Consider the following 20736-nt stretch of genomic DNA (forward strand, 5'->3'; position numbering starts at 1 on the left):
ATATATAATTATATATATATATATATATATATATATATATATATGTGTGTGTGTGTGTGTGTGTGTGTGTGTGTGTGTGTGTGTGTGTGTGTACATATATGGAATCATTTAAGTGCTCCGAACTTGTATGAACACCGTGATGATGTCATCACAACGACATCATGACTGCAAACCGAGAGGGGCCAAAACCAGTTCAAGAATGCAAAGTCAAACATTGTCATCAAGCAGATGAAAAGCGAAGCTACCGACCTGGTCTCGCCCTTGTTGGGGCTCGTCAGGGCAACATATCACTGTTTCGTCCACTTAGTGACTTTGAAACCTTTCGGCTTACAGTCATGTGAAAAAGTAAGTACACCCCATGTAAAGTTTTGACTTTTTCAACATATTTCAACATACAGCTATTTGATCTTCATTTCAACAATATTGACAGATAAAGTTGATATAATATACCAAATGTCATGAAACATTTACATTTTGTAGTCCATTGTATAATTTAAATAAACATAAATGAAAATTTCGCATGTGGAAAAAGTAAGTACACCCTTGGCTCCAATAGGTGGTATTGCCCCTTTTGGCAGAAACAACCTCAAGTAGGCGTTTCTTATAACTGTCTACCAGTCTCTGACATCGACTGGGAGAAATTTTTCCCCACTCCTCTATGCAGAATTCTTTCAGCTATGCAATGTTTGAGGGGTTTCTTGCATGCACAGCTCGTTTCAAATCCCCCCACAACATCTCAATGGGATTTAGATCCGGGCTTTGACTTGGCCATTCCAGAACCCTCCATTTCTTTCTTTTCAGCCATTCCTTGGTGGATTTACTGGTATGTTTAGGGTCATTGTCATGTTGCAAGGTCCACCTTCGGTTGACCTTCAACTTTCCGACAGATGGCCTCACATTATCCTCAAGGACCCTCTGGTACAATGAAGAATTCATCGTGGATTCTGTGATGGTGAGCTGCCCAGGCCCTGATGCAGCAAGGCTGCCCCAAACCATAATATTTCCACCACCATGCTTTACAGTTGGTATCAGATTCTTGTGGTCAAATGCTGTCTTTGGTTTTCGCCAAACATGTCTTCTGGTACTCTGGCCAAATAGCTCTACCATTGACTCATCTGTCCAGAGCACATTGTTCCAGAAGTGCTGGTCTTTGCCGAGGTGTTCATTGGCAAACTTTAGTCTTGCCCTGATGTTCTTTCTGGGCAGCAAAGGTTTCCTCCTGGCACACCTCCCATGTAGATCAAATTTGTGCAGCCTCTTTCTAATGGTAGACTCATGCACTTTGACATCAACAGTGGCAAGAGCTACCTGTAGGTCCCGTGATGACATTCTGGGGTTCTTAGAGACTTATTTCAGCATCTTGTGGTCTGCTCTCAAGCTGAACTTGCTGGGGCGGCCTGGCCTGAACAAGTTGGCAGTTGTTTGGAATCTTCTCCACTTGTAGATGATCTTCCGGACAGTCGAATGATTGATTTCAAATTGTTTGTAGATCTTTTTAAATCCCTTCCCAGACTCGTACGCATCCATAACCTTCTTTCTGAAGGCCTCAGAGAGCTCTTTTGATCTAGTCATGGTGACGCTGCACACTTCAACAACAAAGAGCAAACCAAACGAAATGTCTGAGGTTTAAATAAGACAGGTTCCTCCAAGATCCTCTCTAACGATGTTCTAATCATTTGCACCTGAGCTGGTGCACCTGAGCTGGTGCACCTGATTCTAATTTTAGGTATTTGAAGTAGTGTTAAATGTCGGGGTGTACTTACTTTTTCCACATGCGACATTTGCATTTATGTTTATTTAAATTATACAATGGACTACAAAATGTAAAAGTTTCATGATATTTGTTTTATTATATCACCTTTATCTATCAATATTGTTGAAATGAAGATCAAATAGCTGTATGTTGAAATATGTTGAAAAAGTCAAAACTTTACATGGGGGGTGTACTTACTTTTTCACGTGACTGTATATAGTGGCTAATGATGCACTACTAGAGCTTTTGACTTTGCATTCTTTAACTGCTAGAGGCCCTTCTGAATCCATGAATCAAGTACTCTGAGTGATAGACCTTTATCTTATGAAGTGTCTTCCTCTTTACTCTTAACCTGTGACCTCTTGTCCTGTCACCGTCCACTCTGCTGAAAATCTCTTCTGCAATTATTTCGTCGACACACTCATTATCTTAACTATCTCTTTTAGATCACGTCGTAATCGCCTCCTTTCTAATATATAAAGTCCGGCCGGTCTCCTTCTCGTACACACAAGTATGAAATGGTAACTAAGATTACAATGCGCAATTCATTAGAGAAATCGGTCTGGATGAGATGTTGCAACTTAAAACAAAAAGCATTCAGCAAGTTTGTTCAGACAAGTTGAACCTTCACCTTGTGTCAGTTTTTATATCAACTTGTACGCTTTTGTTTTAAGAAGCAGATAAATGTGCTATGGCCAACAAAAACCCGGGCATACATAAACTCTGCATAAGCTCGTGTGCAGCGATGTTAGCACCTTCATACTTTTGTCAACATTTATCACTGGACTTTTTGACATCGAAAAGGACTTTGTCCATGTAATTTGTGTATATCCTCTGAGGTCGAGGGATAGACAAATCACGAGGTATTTGATCTTGTCACTCTTCTGATCTGCTTGACTTCTTCCCATTCTCATTACTAGGGCATGCCCGTACTATATATATATCTAAAATTATATCCCCCCCCCCCTCTATTTACATGAAATGGTTTGGTCCAAAGCGAACGGCTTGCGAGTACGGTGACAATCCCCCCCCTCTATTTACATGAAATGGTTTGGTCCAAAGCGAACGGCTTGCGAGTACGGTGACAATCCCCCCCCCTCTATTTACATGAAATGGTTTGGTCCAAAGCGAACGGCTTGCGGAGTTTGGTAAAGAAATCGCCATAGCGTGCACAAACGCGCAGGAAAGCGAAAGAATCGCAAATTAGTTTTAATTAGTTTTAAAACATAGTTTAACGCCAACATAGTTTGCCAACGTGAAATAAATGAATACGCTCTCAAATGTGCCGTCCGAGGCAGAGTCTGTTCGGCACGTTCGGCACACGTGATAGCTCGCTGCTCTCTGATTGGTTGAATCGTTTTTTGGACATAGCTCGGTAACTACTTCTCCGATTAATATGAAACCTTGAAAAGGCACATCCTCGGGTCCCCAGCAATATACCTGGCAAGTTTAAAGTATATCGGACCCGTGGTTGTCGAGAAACAGTGGTCACAGACAAACAAACATACACACAGAGATTACTGGAATTATAGATAGATTCAAATACTATAATCAAGTCCTCTCTCATTCACCTCTTCCATGAGCCTGTACCTGTACTCGAGAAGTTCAACCTGGGGTCGTTCTATTTGCTAAAGTTTTTGATAAAATTAATAAATGATATTACACTTGTTTGTACTTGGACTTGTACAAGTTTGGACTTGTACAATCTGCATTATGATGAACAGATCTTTTTGTGTGTGTGTGTGTGTGTGTGTGTGTGTGTTTTGCTTTAATTGTACGGTTTTTTTCACCTTATTGTCACCACACTCACCTCTAAGCTGTCTAGCTAGGGTTTGAATCCCGACCAAGCTATAAGCCCAGTTTTTCACAACAGATTTTCACTAAAATATGGAAATCTTGTGTCGTAGGCTGACTTTGAGAAACTGATAATTGCAAATTATCAACTGCCATTGGTGATAAATTCACTGCTAAGATCACCAGAAAACCACTCAAATCCAGCACCCGCACCACACCGGATCAAGGGGAAGGCTATGTGGTCCAACATGCGTGTACCGTATCCAGGTATAGCAATCACACCTCCCACAGATTGGGCCTATTATATGAATAACCACAAGGAGTGAATTTCACTGAAGGACCAACAAACAATGACATCCTGCTTTTGAAGAACGAGTAAATAAATACACATTCCCTTTGGGAACGTGACACGGTGAAGAAGTTCAGCGGTGCAACAAAGTAGTTTCTTGTGAGATTCGGGTATTTTATTAAAGAAAAATTGCGCCTACGGTAAAATGGGGGTGAATAGGGACACAAACTGAAAAAAAGTTTAGAAACTTTTTTCGCTGAAAATTGATAAGCATACTGATTTGTTGATATTTGGGTTGAAAGTGTTCTCTTGTTTTTTTAAAAAGCAACTTATAGTCCCTATTAACCCCATATATGGGTTAAATAGGAATAAATAGGATTTTTATGGCCGTCCCTATTCACCCCGTTTTACGGGTGAATAGGGACAGTCTCTAATACAAAAAAATAACAATCAAGAAACAATCCTGAGTTTCCAACTTATTGCTAAATTGCTAGCTCAGATGGATGCACATAATATGCACCCATAATGTAAACCACGGTGCCAATGAAAAAAAATATGGGATAAAAAGTTTCTCCAAACTGTCCCTATTTCTTGATTATTATTTTTTTGTATTAGTGACTGTCCCTATTCATCCGTAAAACGGGGTGAATAGGGACAGCCATAAAAATCCTATTTATTCCTATTTAACCCATATATGGGGTTAATAGGGACTATAAGTTGCTTTTTTTAAAAACAAGAGAACACTTTCAACCCAAATATCAACAAATCAGTATGGTTATCAATTTTCAGCGAAAAAAGTTTCCGAACTTTTTTTAAGTTTGTGTCCCTATTCACCCCATTTTACGGTACCCTTTTAAAGTTAGGATTTCTTTGTATATTTTTATATTGCTTCGAGAAGTATTGCTATTGATAACTTTGTGTGTTCCTTCCGTGTCCTTCTGAAGGGTTCCTGCTGCCGTACAATAATAAACGTTACTGTTGGAACTGCTGCATTAAGCTCCCATTCCCACTTCTTCTTCCTCGATCCCAGAACAAGGAAATTGATTGATAGGTTTCTAATCAAATAAATCGATTATTAGCTTTCCAACAGGTACCAGTTTTATTCTTCTTCAACAAGAAGAATAATTCAATAATCTTCAAAGAATCAAGAAGAAGAAGAATTCTTCAATAAAACGACAGCAGTAAATATGTTGTGAACGCCTGGTGTTGGCTTAGCGGTTAAGGTGGCTGGCGTAAGATCTTAGGGTCTTCAGTTTGAGCCCCCGTTGTGCCGTTGAAATAGCACCAGGTGGGTTGATTCAGCCTGGTGAGGGGAGCACTGACTCAAAATATCTACTATCGGTCAGGGTCAAGATTCGAACACAGGCTAGACAGGTCAGAGGCAGGTGCGCATACCTCTGGACTCTCCTGCCATCCATTGACAAAAATTATATAAGTGGAAACCTAACTTTCAGTTGTCAAACGTCACGCAACTTTCTACCTTTTCTCTAATTGAGAGTTATAATACGAGTTCTTCTTACAAGGAACTACGATGCAGGAGGAGGCCTTTAGGCCCATCAAGCCTGTGCAATAAATTATTTGGTTATGAACTCGGCCAAGGTTCGAACCGCAGACCTCCCAGACTCTGAGCGGATACTCTAACCATTATACCATTGAGTCTGGTTGTTTAATAATGATATAATGTCCTGCTTAGGTTGACACACCAAGTAGAGAGAGAGAGAGAGAGAGAGAGAGAGAGAGAGAGAGAGAGAGAGAGAGAGAGAGAGAGAGAGAGAGAGAGGAAGAGACAGAGACAGAGAGAGAGAGAGAGAGAGACAGAGACAGAGACAGAGAGAGAGAGAGAGAGAGAGAGAGAGAGAGAGAGAGAGAGACAGAGAGAGGAAGAGACAGAGACAGAGAGACAGAGAGAGAGAGAGAGAGAGGAAGAGGAAGAGGAAGAGACAGAGAGAGAGAGAGAGAGAGAGGAAGAGGAAGAGGAAGAGACAGAGACAGAGAGAGAGACAGAGACAGAGAGAGAGAGAGAGAGAGAGGAAGAGACAGAGAGAGAGAGAGAGAGGAAGAGGAAGAGGAAGAGACAGAGACAGAGAGAGAGACAGAGACAGAGAGAGAGAGAGAGAGAGAGGAAGAGACAGAGACAGAGAGAGAGACAGAGACAGAGAGAGAGAGAGAGAGAGAGAGAGAGAGAGGAAGAGACAGAGACAGAGAGACAGTGAGAGAGAGAGAGAGAGAGAGAGAGAGAGAGAGAGAGAGGAAGAGACAGAGACAGAGAGACAGAGAGAGAGAGAGAGAGCGAAAGAAAGAAAGAAAGAAAAAAAAGAAAGGGACATTGAGGAGGGACATTTAGGACATTGAAAGTTTCAAGTTTTCAGCTCGCCTATGTAAAGTCTTTCCTTAATTAACACCACCTTATGTCATGGCTTACAAGGCTTCTGCATGATTAGCACCGTAATTAAAACCCCCTCTCTGCTGTGGGCTGGAACCCCTTTGACTTCATCACTTGCTGCTTTCAGACACTTATGGAGTTCAAAGCTTTGAGAATTTCACACCAGAAGTTCTAGGTGCTAAGCCAGATGCTATGTGCCTTGGTAAATTAGAATGGTCTCAGTCTGAAATAGACCAACTCTCAGCTGTCAAACAGCCTAATAATACAGAGTCGAGGCTCGTGGAAGAGCTTGTACGAGGGAGCTTCACCGTGGGAGATTACAACAATCTTGAAGGCCTTGGTTTCCATGGCATCGAGCTGAGCAAGATGTGAGTCAACGGAGCCAGTCCAGAGAGGAGAGCAGTACTCCATCAAGCTGTGGATGAAAGCCTTGTACTTGTAGGTGGATATGAGTTCAGGTGTGCCAAGGAAGGACCGACCGTATGACGGAGGATGCCCAGTTGGCGGCTGGCTTTGGAAGTCAACTTTGAAATGTGGTTTGCCCAAGAAAGATCATGGCTAATAGCAAGACCCAGGAGTTTGGATAACTGAACTTCCTCAAGAGGATTGTTAAAAAAAAGGAGATAGGAGGATTTGCCAGACAGCCTTTTAGGAGAGAGGTAGTGAGAGTGCGATTTGTCAGGATTGAATGACATATTCCAAATGTTTGATCAGCTTGTGAATTGTTTTCAAGGTCTGAAGAGAGGGAAGAGGCTGCATCCTGTCTGTCTGAATGATGAGGGATGTCCAGGAATAGGACCGAGCCTGCCTTGGGGCACTCCAGCCTTGACAGGGAGAGGAGATGAAATGATTCCGGTGAGTGCCACGCATTTGCTACGAGAGTAGAGGAAGTCAGTACGCCATGTGGGTAGTTGGCCTTGGATACCATAGGCAGACAGTTTGGAGAGTAAGGGCGTGATCTCATTTCTGACATATAGGACCTCATCCATTGTTGGGTGAGTATAAACAGCATGTCCAAGGTGGAGTGACCTGATGTGAATCCAAACTGGTGATCTGAGATAAGGTTGTTGGAGAAAAGGAAGGATTTCATGTCAACTGTGATAATGGATTCCATGACCTTGCTGATGACTGGAAGCAAGCTGATAGGTCTGTGGTTAAGGGGATCAGTTTTTGCACATTTCCTGTAACGCTGTGATGTTGGCGGATTTCCAAGCACATGGAAGATGACCTCAGGCAAATGACAAGGTGAAAAGGGCAGAGAGAGGATGTGCAAGAGCCGCAGAGCAGAATTTTAGGACACCTGAGCTGATGCCGTCCGGTCCAGAAGCAGAGTCAGTGTCGAGGGTTGAAAGAACCTTCTCCACCTTCTCAGGTGAAAAGACACAGTTAAGGAGCAGTTGGATAAGACAGGAAAGGATGGGAAACATAACCTCCACCCACCTTCAACGATGGAGGTAACAAGGAACGAATTAACATGAAATATTGCACGGGTTACAACAGAAACACCTAGCGTTATGAGGTTGAAAACGAGGAGCTCAGATTTCACCACAAGTGCAGAAAACCCCCAAACCGGAAGCCAATCCGGTTTTGCTCGTCCATCTGATCCCCAGAATTAGTACATGTTCATTACACCGCCTTATTGACACAATTCTTGAAACCCTAACTATTGGCGTGAATCTCACCATAATAAAATAGTTCTTTAACTCACAATTCCCATATTTATTTACTGCTGAGGCCTTTCCATATGGATAACATGTTTTTCCATTAGAGCAGCTGGCAGAACTCATGAATCTATAACTTCCAGCCTTAGCTCAATTTCTCATGAAAACAGCTGATGGGAAATAAATTCTGTTCATGTTAAACATGCCAAGGCTTTGACATGTTATCGGCGAAACTTCTGGATGACAAAATGTCGGGCCATTGGAGATTCCACACATGCTGCTTTGAATATCCGAGCAGATGTTCAGTATTTCTGCTAAAGCAAAACTGCAGAGATTATTGGAGTAAATATTCTACAAGTGCGTATTTTTGAAATGTAAAACATTGGATGACACCTTTACTTTATCTTGCTTGTGCAAAGATACAAGGCATCAAAATCAACGTTTAAAAACATGCGGGTTAAAGGGGAAAAGTGAGTGTACAAAACATGTCACAAAAAGTACAATCTATAAAAAATACTCACTCAGAAGTGTCTAAAAGTAAGGTTGTGGTGAAAGAGGGGATGAGGTTTTACAGGTTTACAGGGTAACAACGGTCAGAGGTTTTATTGCGAATTTGGATTTGAGGCGGTGTATAGATTATCACCAGGGTTAGATGGCTACAGAGTTCCATGGCCTGCGCACAACAATAAATATGTGAAATGAAAACGATTTCTCACTAAAAAGGACTTAAATTTTTTTTTTTTGTATACAGAATCGAGGCTCATGTATGAGCTAAGTGAAATTATAATATTATAAATACATTTTATGTTCTCATGTGAAATCATGCAAGCATGGGAGAGACGTCTGTCAGATGTGGAAAGGAACGGCAGACATACAGTAACGTACGTACTTTTAAAATTGGCTAAAACATGAAGAAACTAGAGCAATGCGACTGTCGCCAATAGCCTATGCCTCCACATGGTCCCTGCCTGTGACAATGGGTAGATGCCCTCTTTCACTGTCCTAAAAATAAACAAGTTTGATTTAAATCCCTTTAGCTGTTTTAAAGTATCACATTTTCACCAGCCATGACAAGTTTCACATCGATCGCTGAAGTGGTTTCAGAGAAGGGAGTTTTTTGAATATCGGCTTTCAAGCTAATATGGCTTCCACACCACGTGACATATGACATCAAAAATGTACACTCAGCATATGTATTGGTAGGGGATCACGTTTGTGAAGTTTCGTGTTGATCGGATAGGGTTCCTTTTTCTATCCAATATGGCTGCCACACCATGCGCCCAATGATGTTTTTGTAATCAACTTTTAATCGCCATGCCTAGTCAATGACACACGTAAAGTTTCGAGTCAATAAATTTGGTGCTTTTGGAGAAGATGTTTTGTTGAGGTTTTAGGTTAAATCCAATATGGCTGCCACACCATGTGACCAATGAGGTTTTCGTGATCATCTTTTAATCAACGTGCCTAGTCAATGACACACGTAAAGTTTCGAGTCAATAAATTTGGTGCTTTTGGAGAAGATGTTTTGTTGAGGTTTTAGGTTAAATCCTATATGGCTGCCAAACCATGTGCCCTATGATGTCATAAATTTAATATTTCAATACAAATGGGTCATAGATCATGTGCATGCAATTTCAGAATTTTAGGATAAGGAATTCGATTAAAACATGTTTGGCTGGTATATCACTTCACCTATGATGTCATCATTATCATGCTTTTGTTCCCCATCGGTAGTACTTGACAATGTGGCAAGTTTCAAATTTTTCCATTCAGCGGTTACCGAAAAATATGATTTTAATTATTTGCGTTTAATCCAAGATGGCTGCCATGCCACGTGACCTATGATGTCACAATTATCATAAAAACATTCTGCATGGGTGTCGGTCCAACGCTGAAAGTTTCCTCTCAATTGGATACGTGGTTGTTGAGAAAAACGAGGTTTAGCCCGTACGGACGGACAGACGGACAACCGGAAAAGATAATGCCTCCGGCCACCTTGGGGGGCGGAGGCATAAAAGCGGAGAACCAACAAATGGATCTAAACTTGTCAAGGTCCATAACCTGGGCGATGTATTGTCCAATTTCGGGATATGAAGTCAATTGTAAGCATCTAAATGATTTACTCAAAAAAACCTGACTCGGTATTATATAATAGATTATAACAACAAAGAATGTTTCAACTGTCGGGGTTTTTACAGGAGTATTAGTCAAACAAACCCTTGTTTTACCCTCTAACTGGGGGTGAGAAATCCTCTCACTCTTAAGGGGGTAAATAAACCCTCAGAAGACCCCATTACTGCAGTATTAGTAACCCAAAGCCCTTACACACAGGTTACTGCGATTCGTCTTCTCCTCTCTCTCTCTTCTCTGTTCCTGTTCATTCATCCCCTTGCATATTGTATCTAAATATTGGTTGTTGCCATTTGACCGTCACCTCACTATTTATTCCATGAGCCTCGATCTTGTATTAAAAAATCCGAAATATTTTGTTGCTGAAAGCGGAAAGGAAGAAAAATCCGAGAAAGTAGTTTTTCTTATGCGCTTGTGTTGATCTTAAACAAGGCTCGGCTTCACGCTGTACAAATCGAAGCTTTCAGAATCATCGGAATCTCCTGTGATGAAGCTATCTCCGAGGGCCTTTCACTCACTCACCGCAGGCAGGTTGGTGGTCTTTCTGTCTTCTACCGACTCCTCTCCGGCCTTGCACCCCCCCCCCCAGCTCTCTCTGGGCTCTGTCCCCCCAATATTCCTACAGGTCGCACAAGATCTGCCAGCAACCCTCTTATGGTTAAACTGCCGAAATCAAGACTCTCTGCTCACCTTCACTCCTTCATTCCTCTTTTCTCCCGCCTCTGGAACAAACTCCCTCCCTCTCTTCAATCCCACTCCACCCTCCAGGTCTTTAAAACGGCTGTTCACCACCATCTCTTATCTTCCCCCATCCAAAACCTTGATCTTTTCTACCCCCGCTAATTTCACCCCAGATCCACTTTTTCTGAAATACCAACTTCTTTCCTGGAAGTCCGAGCAGTGTCCATGTGTTTGTTTTTTTTGTTTGTTTTTTTACCTCTCCCACTCCCGCCCCCCTTTCCCACGCCTCTTCCCCCAAGCGCTCTCCCTCCCACAGATCTCCCGATGTCCCTGCTCTCAAATGTTGTACTTGTGTGCTTCCTCCCCTCTCCCCATCTTGTCTCATGCTCCCTTTATTTTGCCTTATGTGTCCGTTTGTCTTTTTGTCATTAACGTTAGGTCTTACACGAGCCTCGATCTTGTGTACAAAAAAACAAACCAAAAAAAACATGGTGGATTCACTTGTACCTGCGCTGCAAATGAAGAAACAATATAAGGATGACGCTTCTCACGCTGTCGAGACAGTTTCATTGGGTAGGGTTACAATCCTGGACAGGTCACCACTCCCACACAGGGAAGGCAGGGCAGAGATTTGGAATTTTGTTCAGGATGCCGGCGATAGCTCGCCTACTCTTCATGAATGACACAACGGGATCTTGAACGTCCACCAACTGAGGCCGACAGACGGGACGCCTAGTTACACGTCTATCCGAGGTGACGGCATACACATACCTCGCCCCACCTGTGAGACACCAGGATGAGAGCTCATATACCTATGCCGAGATTCGAACCCAGGCTAGACAGCTTCGAGGAGAGTGTGCGTACCTCCAGGTCCCAACTACCAGCTCGAGAACATATGAGTCGAAAAATATTTCTCAGTATCTCTGCTGCAAGGACGATTTCTTGAAAAATTTGCACCAACTGTTTTTATAATGTTGGCATGCTTTGGAAACAATCCGAAGATAACCCGAATTCTAAGGCTTGTGTTCCTGTAACATCTAGCCAAGGGAAATGAACGTGTGAAGAAGCAAACCACAAGGATGAAAACAACAAACATTTAACGCGAGAGATGAGGGAACTACTCCCTCAAACCTCGCGGTTTTTAAAGGCAACAGAATGAGAAGCCCGGATCAAAAGTTGTCCTTGACACATTCAAAAGCAGTGCATGTTGCTTCCGTGCTGCCCACTTTCTCACCTGAACATCACCACCCACGCCTCCCACCGTTGGGTCTTCCTCTAAAACCTTGACCATCTCTACGGTGGCTGCGGGGTCCAGTACTGTGTCAGAATCGCATACCTGCATGAACAAAGGGGGAAAAAATACACAAACTGTGACGACGAACGACAAACATGGCGTCTACACTTTTGTACACTTTGATAATGTGAACTGTAATTTACTGATGTACACTCTTGTGTCACACTTTGCCCTATAAAATATGGGGCAGCAACAAAACTTTCAAACCAATCCAATCCAAGATATGCTCAAAATCTCGGAAAGCACAACACACTATTTTCAAAATGTACACATTCCTATGATCATGTACGTATCTTACATGTTATAGCTTTATTTGGAAACAACAAAAGTTTCAAGGAGGTCCCAGGAATACACACTCCATTAAAACATTATTCTTTAAATGAATCTCCGTCCACTACTTCATGAGACGTCTGACTTATCCAGTTCAATGGCAAAAAGTACTCCGTTTGGGCAGTGTATAGGCAAATGACGGCTCCCTCAATCGCTCGCAAAAAATAATAATAAATAACCCGGGTTACATGCATGAAGTAAAAACATGCCTACTGCTTAGATTTCAAAACAGCTCTGCACTGGAAAATGTGGGGCACAGGAGTATTGGATTGTAGAGTAGACACTTGTAATACCCTCTCCCACCTCGAGGTGGCGCTACACGATACACATTTACATAGAAAATTTGTGATCTCCCCCTCCGCCCCAAGACCACCAGCAAAGATAAAAAAAAAAACAGACCTATACAATAATAGAGGTTATGCTGATCATATGTAGCAAGTATGGATGTAATCGGGCCAGAACTGTAGGAGGTAGTGTGACTAACAAACACACAAACAAGAAAGATGTCATGTGTTGCACGATACTTGCAAAATCCCTAAAATAAGTTGTTGCCCTTTGGCCTATGTTGACCTCAAAAATTATTGGTGGTTGAATTCAGTGACCTGGTGTGCAAATCCTCTCCAAATTTCAAGTCAATCGGATGAAAATGGAGGATTTTAGAAATTTGACAAAGTTGTTGACTTTTGGCCTATGTCGACCGTTTGACCTCAAAATCAATAGGCTTCTTCCTTATGAACAACTCATAAGTTATATCATCTTGAACTCATAACTCAACTTATGACCTTATGACTAACCATTTGGTGAAGTTTCGTAAAGTTTCATAAAGCCCGGTTTAAAATTGTGACCTCTATGCGATTGACATCCAAACAGACAGACAGACAGACAGTCAGACAGACAGACAGACAGAATAACACACAAGACCAACGAATATATATACTTGTAAAATCTTCGATTTTCGCAAGTAAGAAACACTGATCCATGAATTATAGTATGGGTGCTATTTAATGTTGATGATCAAGCCTAAAAGAGGTGGATGAAGCCATGTCTCCTCGTGTTTACTATTGTACGTGTAACATTGGGTAACACTGATGATATATCAGAAAGTCGGCAGACTTCCTTTGTAGGGATGACACAATTCTTCAAAAAACAAAATGTACCAAGATACAAACTGGTAAACCTATGGAAGTACCTACCAGTCAGTTGTCTGTGGAGGATGTCACATCAAAACCTTCAAAAAAAATTACATTTTCTTCTGTTGACCTTTTCAAAAACAAATTCACCTCGTCACAAATCTGTGACAGCAGCACGCAAATGTTAACGTTTGGACAGCATCGCTGAACTACAAAATTGACAGAACAAAAACAACCCGTTTGGAATTCTCCTCAGACAGTAATTGTACATTGGGATAAGCTCAGTACTTTGATCAAACGTGAATCGACTGCATTTTATATTGAGAAGGTCCATGACACCTCCATTTTTTCATAACTTGAGAGGATTACCCAAAAATTAGGTGCAACTGCATATTTACACAAAATGGAGGTGCAACTGCATGTTTACAAATTGCACAATGAAGTGCCGAGGGGATGACTGTCAATCAGCCTGAGAAGGGTGGGGCTGCTCGACACATTTGACTTCATTTGATTTAGAATGTTAGATCGTCTATAAAGTATGTACAGTAGTGTACAATGTGAGCACGTCTATAAAGTTTGTACTACAACATCAGTAAATCAGTAGTAGAACATCCATACATATTTCTAAAAAAGTAATAAAATCATCTTACTACCAAATGTCCGTCCGTCTGTCTGTCCGTCTGTCTGTTTGTCCGTTCGAAGGTACCGCAAAAACTCCTGAACCGATCGCAACGATATTTTGGGTGGGTAATCCTGGGATCTCATGGAGTAAAATAGGGTATTTAGTTTTTCCAATTTCAGCTTTGGTCTCCAGCATTCTCAGGTTTGGACTCCCGCATAACATTCACGTTCGCATAACGTTCATTGTGACGATGTTTTCATTGTGACGATGTTGTTTTCCCAGGTGCCGCACAAACGGCTGCACTGATCGCTGCACAGCTGCACCTGTCGGACTCGGTGACCTCGGACAAAGACCTTTTATAAGGACACGGGTTGAATCCCTGCTTGAGAGAATTCCAACCCCCTCCCCGCCATCACGGCCGTCTCTCCAACTCACAATCCCACGAGATATGCGGAAAGGACGACCCAAAACCAATATAAACATCATTAAACATCGTTAGTATATAAACATCATTAAAAGTAAATAATGACCTCGGCCAAAGTTCAAACGATGTTAATCTCTACATGAGAGAATTCCACATAGATAATTTGGGCGGTGAATACGCTAACAGATCGCTGTCTCCATCGATCTTGCCAAGGCCAAAACACCTATCGGCTCAAAATCCTTTTAACTGTTGATTTGGTAGTTTTTACAATGAAGGAAACATGTATCGGGAGTACAAACGATATAGCGAATGTGAATGTGACAGCTCTGAGGCGTGTTTCGCTTCGCATCGCAGTGACGGTGAGCACCAATATGGTGGCTGTAAGAGTAAAATCTGGCTTCAACCTCCCTCACCACCCAAAGCCTTCAACCAGACATATTAACACGCTCCTCCCCCTTCATTCCCGTTCTTCAAAGCAAAGCGGAAACAATTGTTGTATCGCCATCATACAGACTTGGCATTTAATATGGAATATTTTTTTTGTGGGGGTGAACTTACTTTTCAAGTTGACTTAGAACCAAAAGTTCATTGGAATTATGTTGAAATTATTCTAGATTTTGTTAATGTGACCTTTAAAAGAAACAAAAACCACATTTGACATTTCGAAGCAAATAAATGGATCCTTGAAAGTGATGTAAGCTGATATTGAACTCAATTCACGGACAGTACTGTGTTAAACTTCTGTACGTTTTCCAGAAGTATTTCTTTATTTTGCACATTAGCCAAATTTTTTTTTAACAAAAACAAAAGTTAAATTACGACTGGGATTACGGACAGTAAAATTACAGTTCAGTACGTCGTGTAACCCCCACGAGCATTCAGGAGAGCACGAACACATCGAGGCATGCTGTTCACGAGATTTGCCAAGGTTTGGACAGGAATCGCTTGCCATGCAGTGACAATAGCCTGCTGCAATTCACGCACAGTGGTGGGCTGCTGGTCCAAGTTGTCGATTTGACGCGTTAATTCTGCCCACAAGTTCTCTATCGCATTCATATCCGGGGACATGGCAGGCCACTCCATATGCTCTACACCACGGTCAGCAAGAAAGTGTTGGATCATGCGAGCACGATGAGGCCATGCATTGTCATCTTGGAAGACAAAGTTTCCTCGAAAGGCTGCACAAGCAAATGGAAGCAATGTTTCTTGCAGAATGGCCCTGTACTTGAACTGGTTCAGGTTTCCATTCAGAACAACCAGGTCAGTTTTGCCCCCGGTATGAAAAGCAGCCCAAACGGTCACCCCACCACCTCCAGCTTGGACTCCTGGCACTATACAATCTTCGTTGTAGGCTTAATGCACTTGTCTGCGCACTCGGACATGGCCATCTTGACGATAGACCAGAAATCAAGACTCGTCACTGAAGATCACGTGATTCCAGTGTCCTGGCTGCCATTGACGGTGCTCTCTGGCCCACTGCAATTGGCGCTGGCGGTGTTGTCTTGTCAGGCGTGGTTTTCTCAGGGGATGCCTGGCATGATAGCCTGCTTGAACCAGTCGTTGGTTGACTAGCCTTCTGGATACAGGCACATTTGTCAGTTGCTGCCTCTCAGCCCTAAGCCGATTAGCTGACTTGGTACGGCCATTGCAGACTAACCGGTGCAGCTGGCGATCATCCCTCCTTGTGGTTCTGCGGGGACGCCCTGGCCTCGATATTGGAGTAGGGACACCCCTCTGAGCATTTCGTTTCGGGATCTTTGACACCTGACCTTGAGTGATGCCTTACTGCCGAGCAATAGCACGCTGTTTCATGCCGGAATTTCGTAAAGCCACCACTCCATGACAAACAGCATTGTCGAGTTGACGGACCATCTCCAGAGGAAGCGGCAATAACTTTTGTTGACGTGCAGCAGTTGTTTTCCACTAATACATAACGCAACAACCCTTTTTACCCGATTGTGAAGCCAATCATCAATTGTACCTGTCCGTACATTTTGTCACACCACCTGTGATATAATCCTGTTATTGACCTCTTGCTGCGACAGACAATCAGTGACATGGTTCTTTTAACAAAGAAATCACCGAAGCGTAAAAGAAACTCACCAGATTGATATACTGAGTTCAGAAAGGCAACCCAAGTCAATAAAAAAAATATATTCCATATTAAATGCCAAGTCTGTATATCACGAGCAACGGTACTGCCCTAAGGGCGGGGCTTCAATTTGGAGGCGCGATTTATATAAACATCCATTAAATATCACACGCAAATCATCAAAATCTAAATAGTATTTTTAGAATGTGAATAAAAAAACCACATCACAGTCATATCGGTAAATATTATTCCATCGTGTTTCAAATCGTGATATCAACTGTACGCGTTTCTTTAGGAAAAAAAATGGAATGATATGTCAAAACTTTATGTCAGAAGGAACTTTTATCAGCAATGTCGTCCATCCTGAAGTTCTAAGCTGAAGAAGAGGTACAAAATCATTTTAAAAAAATTCCCTAAAGAAAAGCGTACAGTTGATATCACAATTTGAAACACGATGGAATAATATTTACCGATATGAACAGGGATGTGGCTTTTATTGAAATTCTAAAGATACTGTTTAGATTTTGATGATTTGCGTGTGATATGATTTAACGGATGTTGATATGAATCGTTTAAAATAAAAAAAGCCTTCAATTTGATATTTTACCTTTTCATTTGGGCCCCCCAACTGAAGCCCCGCCCGTAGGGCGTGTACCGTTGCTAGTCTTACTATAATTCACCAAATGTCCGTCCGTCTGTCTGTCCGTCCATCTGTCTGTCCGTCCGTTCGAAGGTACCGCAAAAACGGCTGAACCGATGGCAACGATATTTTGGGTGGGTAATCCTGGGATCTCCTGGAGTAAAATAGGCTATATTGTTTTTCCAATTTCAGCTTTGGCCTCCAGCATTTTCAGGTTTGGACTCCCGCATAACGTTATTTTCCCGGGTGCAGCACAAAAGGCTGCACCGATCGCTGCACAGCTGAACCGATCGGACTCTGTGACCTTGGACAAAGACCTTTTATAAGGACATGGGTTGAATCCCTGCTTGAGAGAATGCCAACCCACTCCCCGCCATCACGGTCGTCTCTCCAACTCACAATCCCACGAGATATGCAGAAAAGACGACCCAAAACCAATTAACTTTTTTTTGATTCGTTTGCGTTAAGAGGAAGAAGTTGTTTCTTGGGTTTGTTGATCTGGAGAAAGCATTCGATCGGGTTCCACGCAAAGTATTGACATGGGCATTGAGGAAGTTAGGAGTGGAGGAATGGTTGATCAGAGTAGTGATGGCAATGTACAAAAGAGCACGCACAGCTGTAAGGACGAAGGACGGGAACAGTGGTGAGTTTGAGGTGAAGGTGGGAGTGCATCAGGGGTCGGTACTAAGTCCACTACTATTTGTAGCTGTGATGGAGGTGCTGGCTCAGAACGTAAAGGAGGGTTTACCGTGGGAGTTGTTGTATGCAGATGATCTGGTGTTGATTGCGGAAAGTATGGATGGACTGAAGGAAAAGATGAACACGTGGAAGGAATGTATGGAGACAAAAGGTCTGAAGGTGAATATCGGAAAGACGAAGGTGATGGCAAGTGGTAAAGCATGTGGTGAGGTGGAAAGAACTGGGAAGTGGCCCTGTGCTGTGTGTAGGAAGGGTGTCGGAGTGAACTCCATTCAGTGTACAATGTGCGCTGAGTGGGTTCATCAAAAATGTAGTGGTCTGAGAGGGTCATTAACCAGTGTGGCAGCTACATTCAAATGTAAGGTGTGCACAGAGGGAGCTGCAGATGGAGGAAATGTTGAGTTGGATCTTGGAGATGGCGTGAAGCTGGAAGGTGTGAAAACATTTTGCTACCTCGGAGACATGCTGAATGGAGAAGGTGGATCAGACTCGGCAACGGTTGCTCGAGTGAGATGTGCATGGAAGAAGTTTCGGGAATTGAGTGGCGTGCTGATGATGAGGGGAGTGTCGTTGAAGCTGAAGGGAAAGGTGTATGCTGCATGTGTGAGAAGTGTTATGATTTATGGGAGCGAGACATGGGTAATGAACGTAGAGCAGCAACGAAGGTTGGAAAGGGTGGAAATGCGAATGGTTCGACGGATGTGCAGAGTATCGTTGAGAGAGAGGAAGACAAATGATAAATTGCGAAAGATGATGGGAATAGAGCCTGTGATTGATGCTGTGAAGAGGAACAGGTTGAGATGGTTTGGTCATGTGTTGAGGAAGGATGAAAGTGACTGGTTGAGAAGAGTGATGGAAATGAATGTAGAAGGAAGTAGAAGACGGGGAAGACCGAGAAAGACTTGGCTAAAGATGGTGGAAGAAGAAATGCGGGCAAGGGGGTTAACAAGGAGAGATGCAGAAAATAGGGCAAAATGGAGAAGATTGTCATGGGGACCGCAAGGCTAACCCCCGCTCTAGCAGGGAAAATGGCCTTTAAAATGCATGTTGTGTGTTGTTGTATATAAACATTATTAAAAGTAAATAATGACCTCGGCCAAAGTTCAGACGACGTGGGTTTAATTTCTACATGAGAGAATTCCACATAGCTATTTGGGCGGTGTATAAGCCAACAGATCATTGTCTCCATCTATCTTGCCGAGGCCGTAACACCTATCGGCTCAAAATCCTTTAACTGTTGACTTGGTAGTTTTTACAATGAAGGAAACAGTAACAATGTTGTTAAAAGTTTATTTTGTGATTAATTTGTGATTGGAGTTATGTTGTTTGGAATGAAAAAAGAGATATCGAGTTCAAGTCAATGACGACATGCGTGATGATTTCTACTTTGTAAACGTGAACTTCGCGGATCGCCATATGCAGATTCGCCATGGACCCACGATCGATGTTTCTATACGTGAACGTACCCGTTTGTTTGTGAACGGGTACGTTTTTCATGGAAGTCCTTCACGAACTTGCTGTCCATTTCTGACGTGCGACTGAAGGTGCTACAGCAATGCGGAATTTATTGGTTTCATGCTTTAGCATTCACCGTTTCTGCATTGTCTGTTTGCTTCTGGCCTCCCACCCGTGCATAGCACGGGTATCTCACTAGTTTTTGAAAATACAAAAGGATGTAGTGATGTTACTTCAAAAAGTATGGAAACAAGGTAGTGATGATCACAAGAAATGATCATGTGAAACCTTCCCTTCATCTTTCTTTGAATTAATGGTTGTCCCTAGAAAAGTCACGAAGTGTGTGTGACTGTGTGTATGCGTGTGTACGTGCGTGCGATAAAACGTTGTCTTTTCTATGGATAACCATTATTCAAAGAAAGATGCAGGGAATGTTTTATCTGCAATTTCAAACGGGCAAGTCAATTTGAATGGGAGATCATGGAGAGGTAGCCCAGGTAGGGATAGTTAATGAGGGCAGAAAAGATCATGGGTACGGATAAAGGATTACTTGAGATGGCGATGCACTGCTAACATCTGAAGGCAAACTGAAAGGCTGTTTTGGGTCGATAATGCTAATATGGCACATTGAAGTTCGATGAATAGTATAAGCTTTCAACGAGAGATTAGATCACGTGATCTAATTCTGATGAAACCAGTACAAGTGGGTAGAACAGTTGGCACAAATGATCATATTGATAGAAATAAGTCTATGATAACATGACAAATTAGGTATAGAGAAGGATAAGAGTGAGAGGCTTTAAAAAGAAACGGAAAATTTGGAAGAATAGAGTTAAGGGTTGCAATTTATCGACAGAATGGTAAACAAGGTTTAAGGTTGTATTTGAGGGGGAATTAATTAAAACATAGGGGCAATACCCCCGGTGCTCACCTGGTAGACTAAACAGTATACTGCACTGACTAAAGGTATTTTAAACCAATATGAGTGGTTGCTAAAAGACAGAGCAGCATGTAGAATCATACGAACATAATCATAAGACTTTAAACAAACAAACAAAAATTACCTATTTTGGGGGGCAACCTCCCCCCCCCCCTCCCACCCCGTGTACCTCCCCAGACCGCAATTTTTCCAATGCCGAGAACAAACATTGGTACATCACGGATGATGAAGGTTGTGGTGAAGTTTCATCGAAATCGTGTGTGTAGTTTCTGAGAAAAAAGCAAATACCTATTTTGGGGACAAGCCCCCCCCATAGACCACCTTCGACCCCGATTTTTTAATTGCCAGGAACAAACTTTGGTACAACGTGGGTGATGAAGGTTGTGGTAAATTTTCATCGAAATAGTGTGTGTAGTTTC

The 20736-nt window shown here is 42.4% G+C and overlaps 1 protein-coding gene across 2 annotated transcripts in view; it reads right to left on the reverse strand.

The window, feature by feature from the left end:
* LOC137435418 (hyaluronan synthase 2) overlaps positions 1–20736 on the reverse strand; it is a 49145-nt gene that overhangs the window by 10497 nt on the left and 17912 nt on the right. For both annotated transcript variants that reach the window (XM_068129193.2, XM_068129194.2), the window contains exon 3: positions 11926–12027. In XM_068129193.2, the coding sequence (XP_067985294.1) occupies positions 11926–12027 (102 nt within the window). The remainder of the gene's footprint in view (positions 1–11925; positions 12028–20736) is intronic.

Source organism: Myxine glutinosa, chromosome 9 (assembly GCF_964187855.1).
Source record: "Myxine glutinosa chromosome 9, kmMyxGlut1.1, whole genome shotgun sequence".
NCBI classification, from domain to species: domain Eukaryota; kingdom Metazoa; phylum Chordata; class Myxini; order Myxiniformes; family Myxinidae; genus Myxine; species Myxine glutinosa.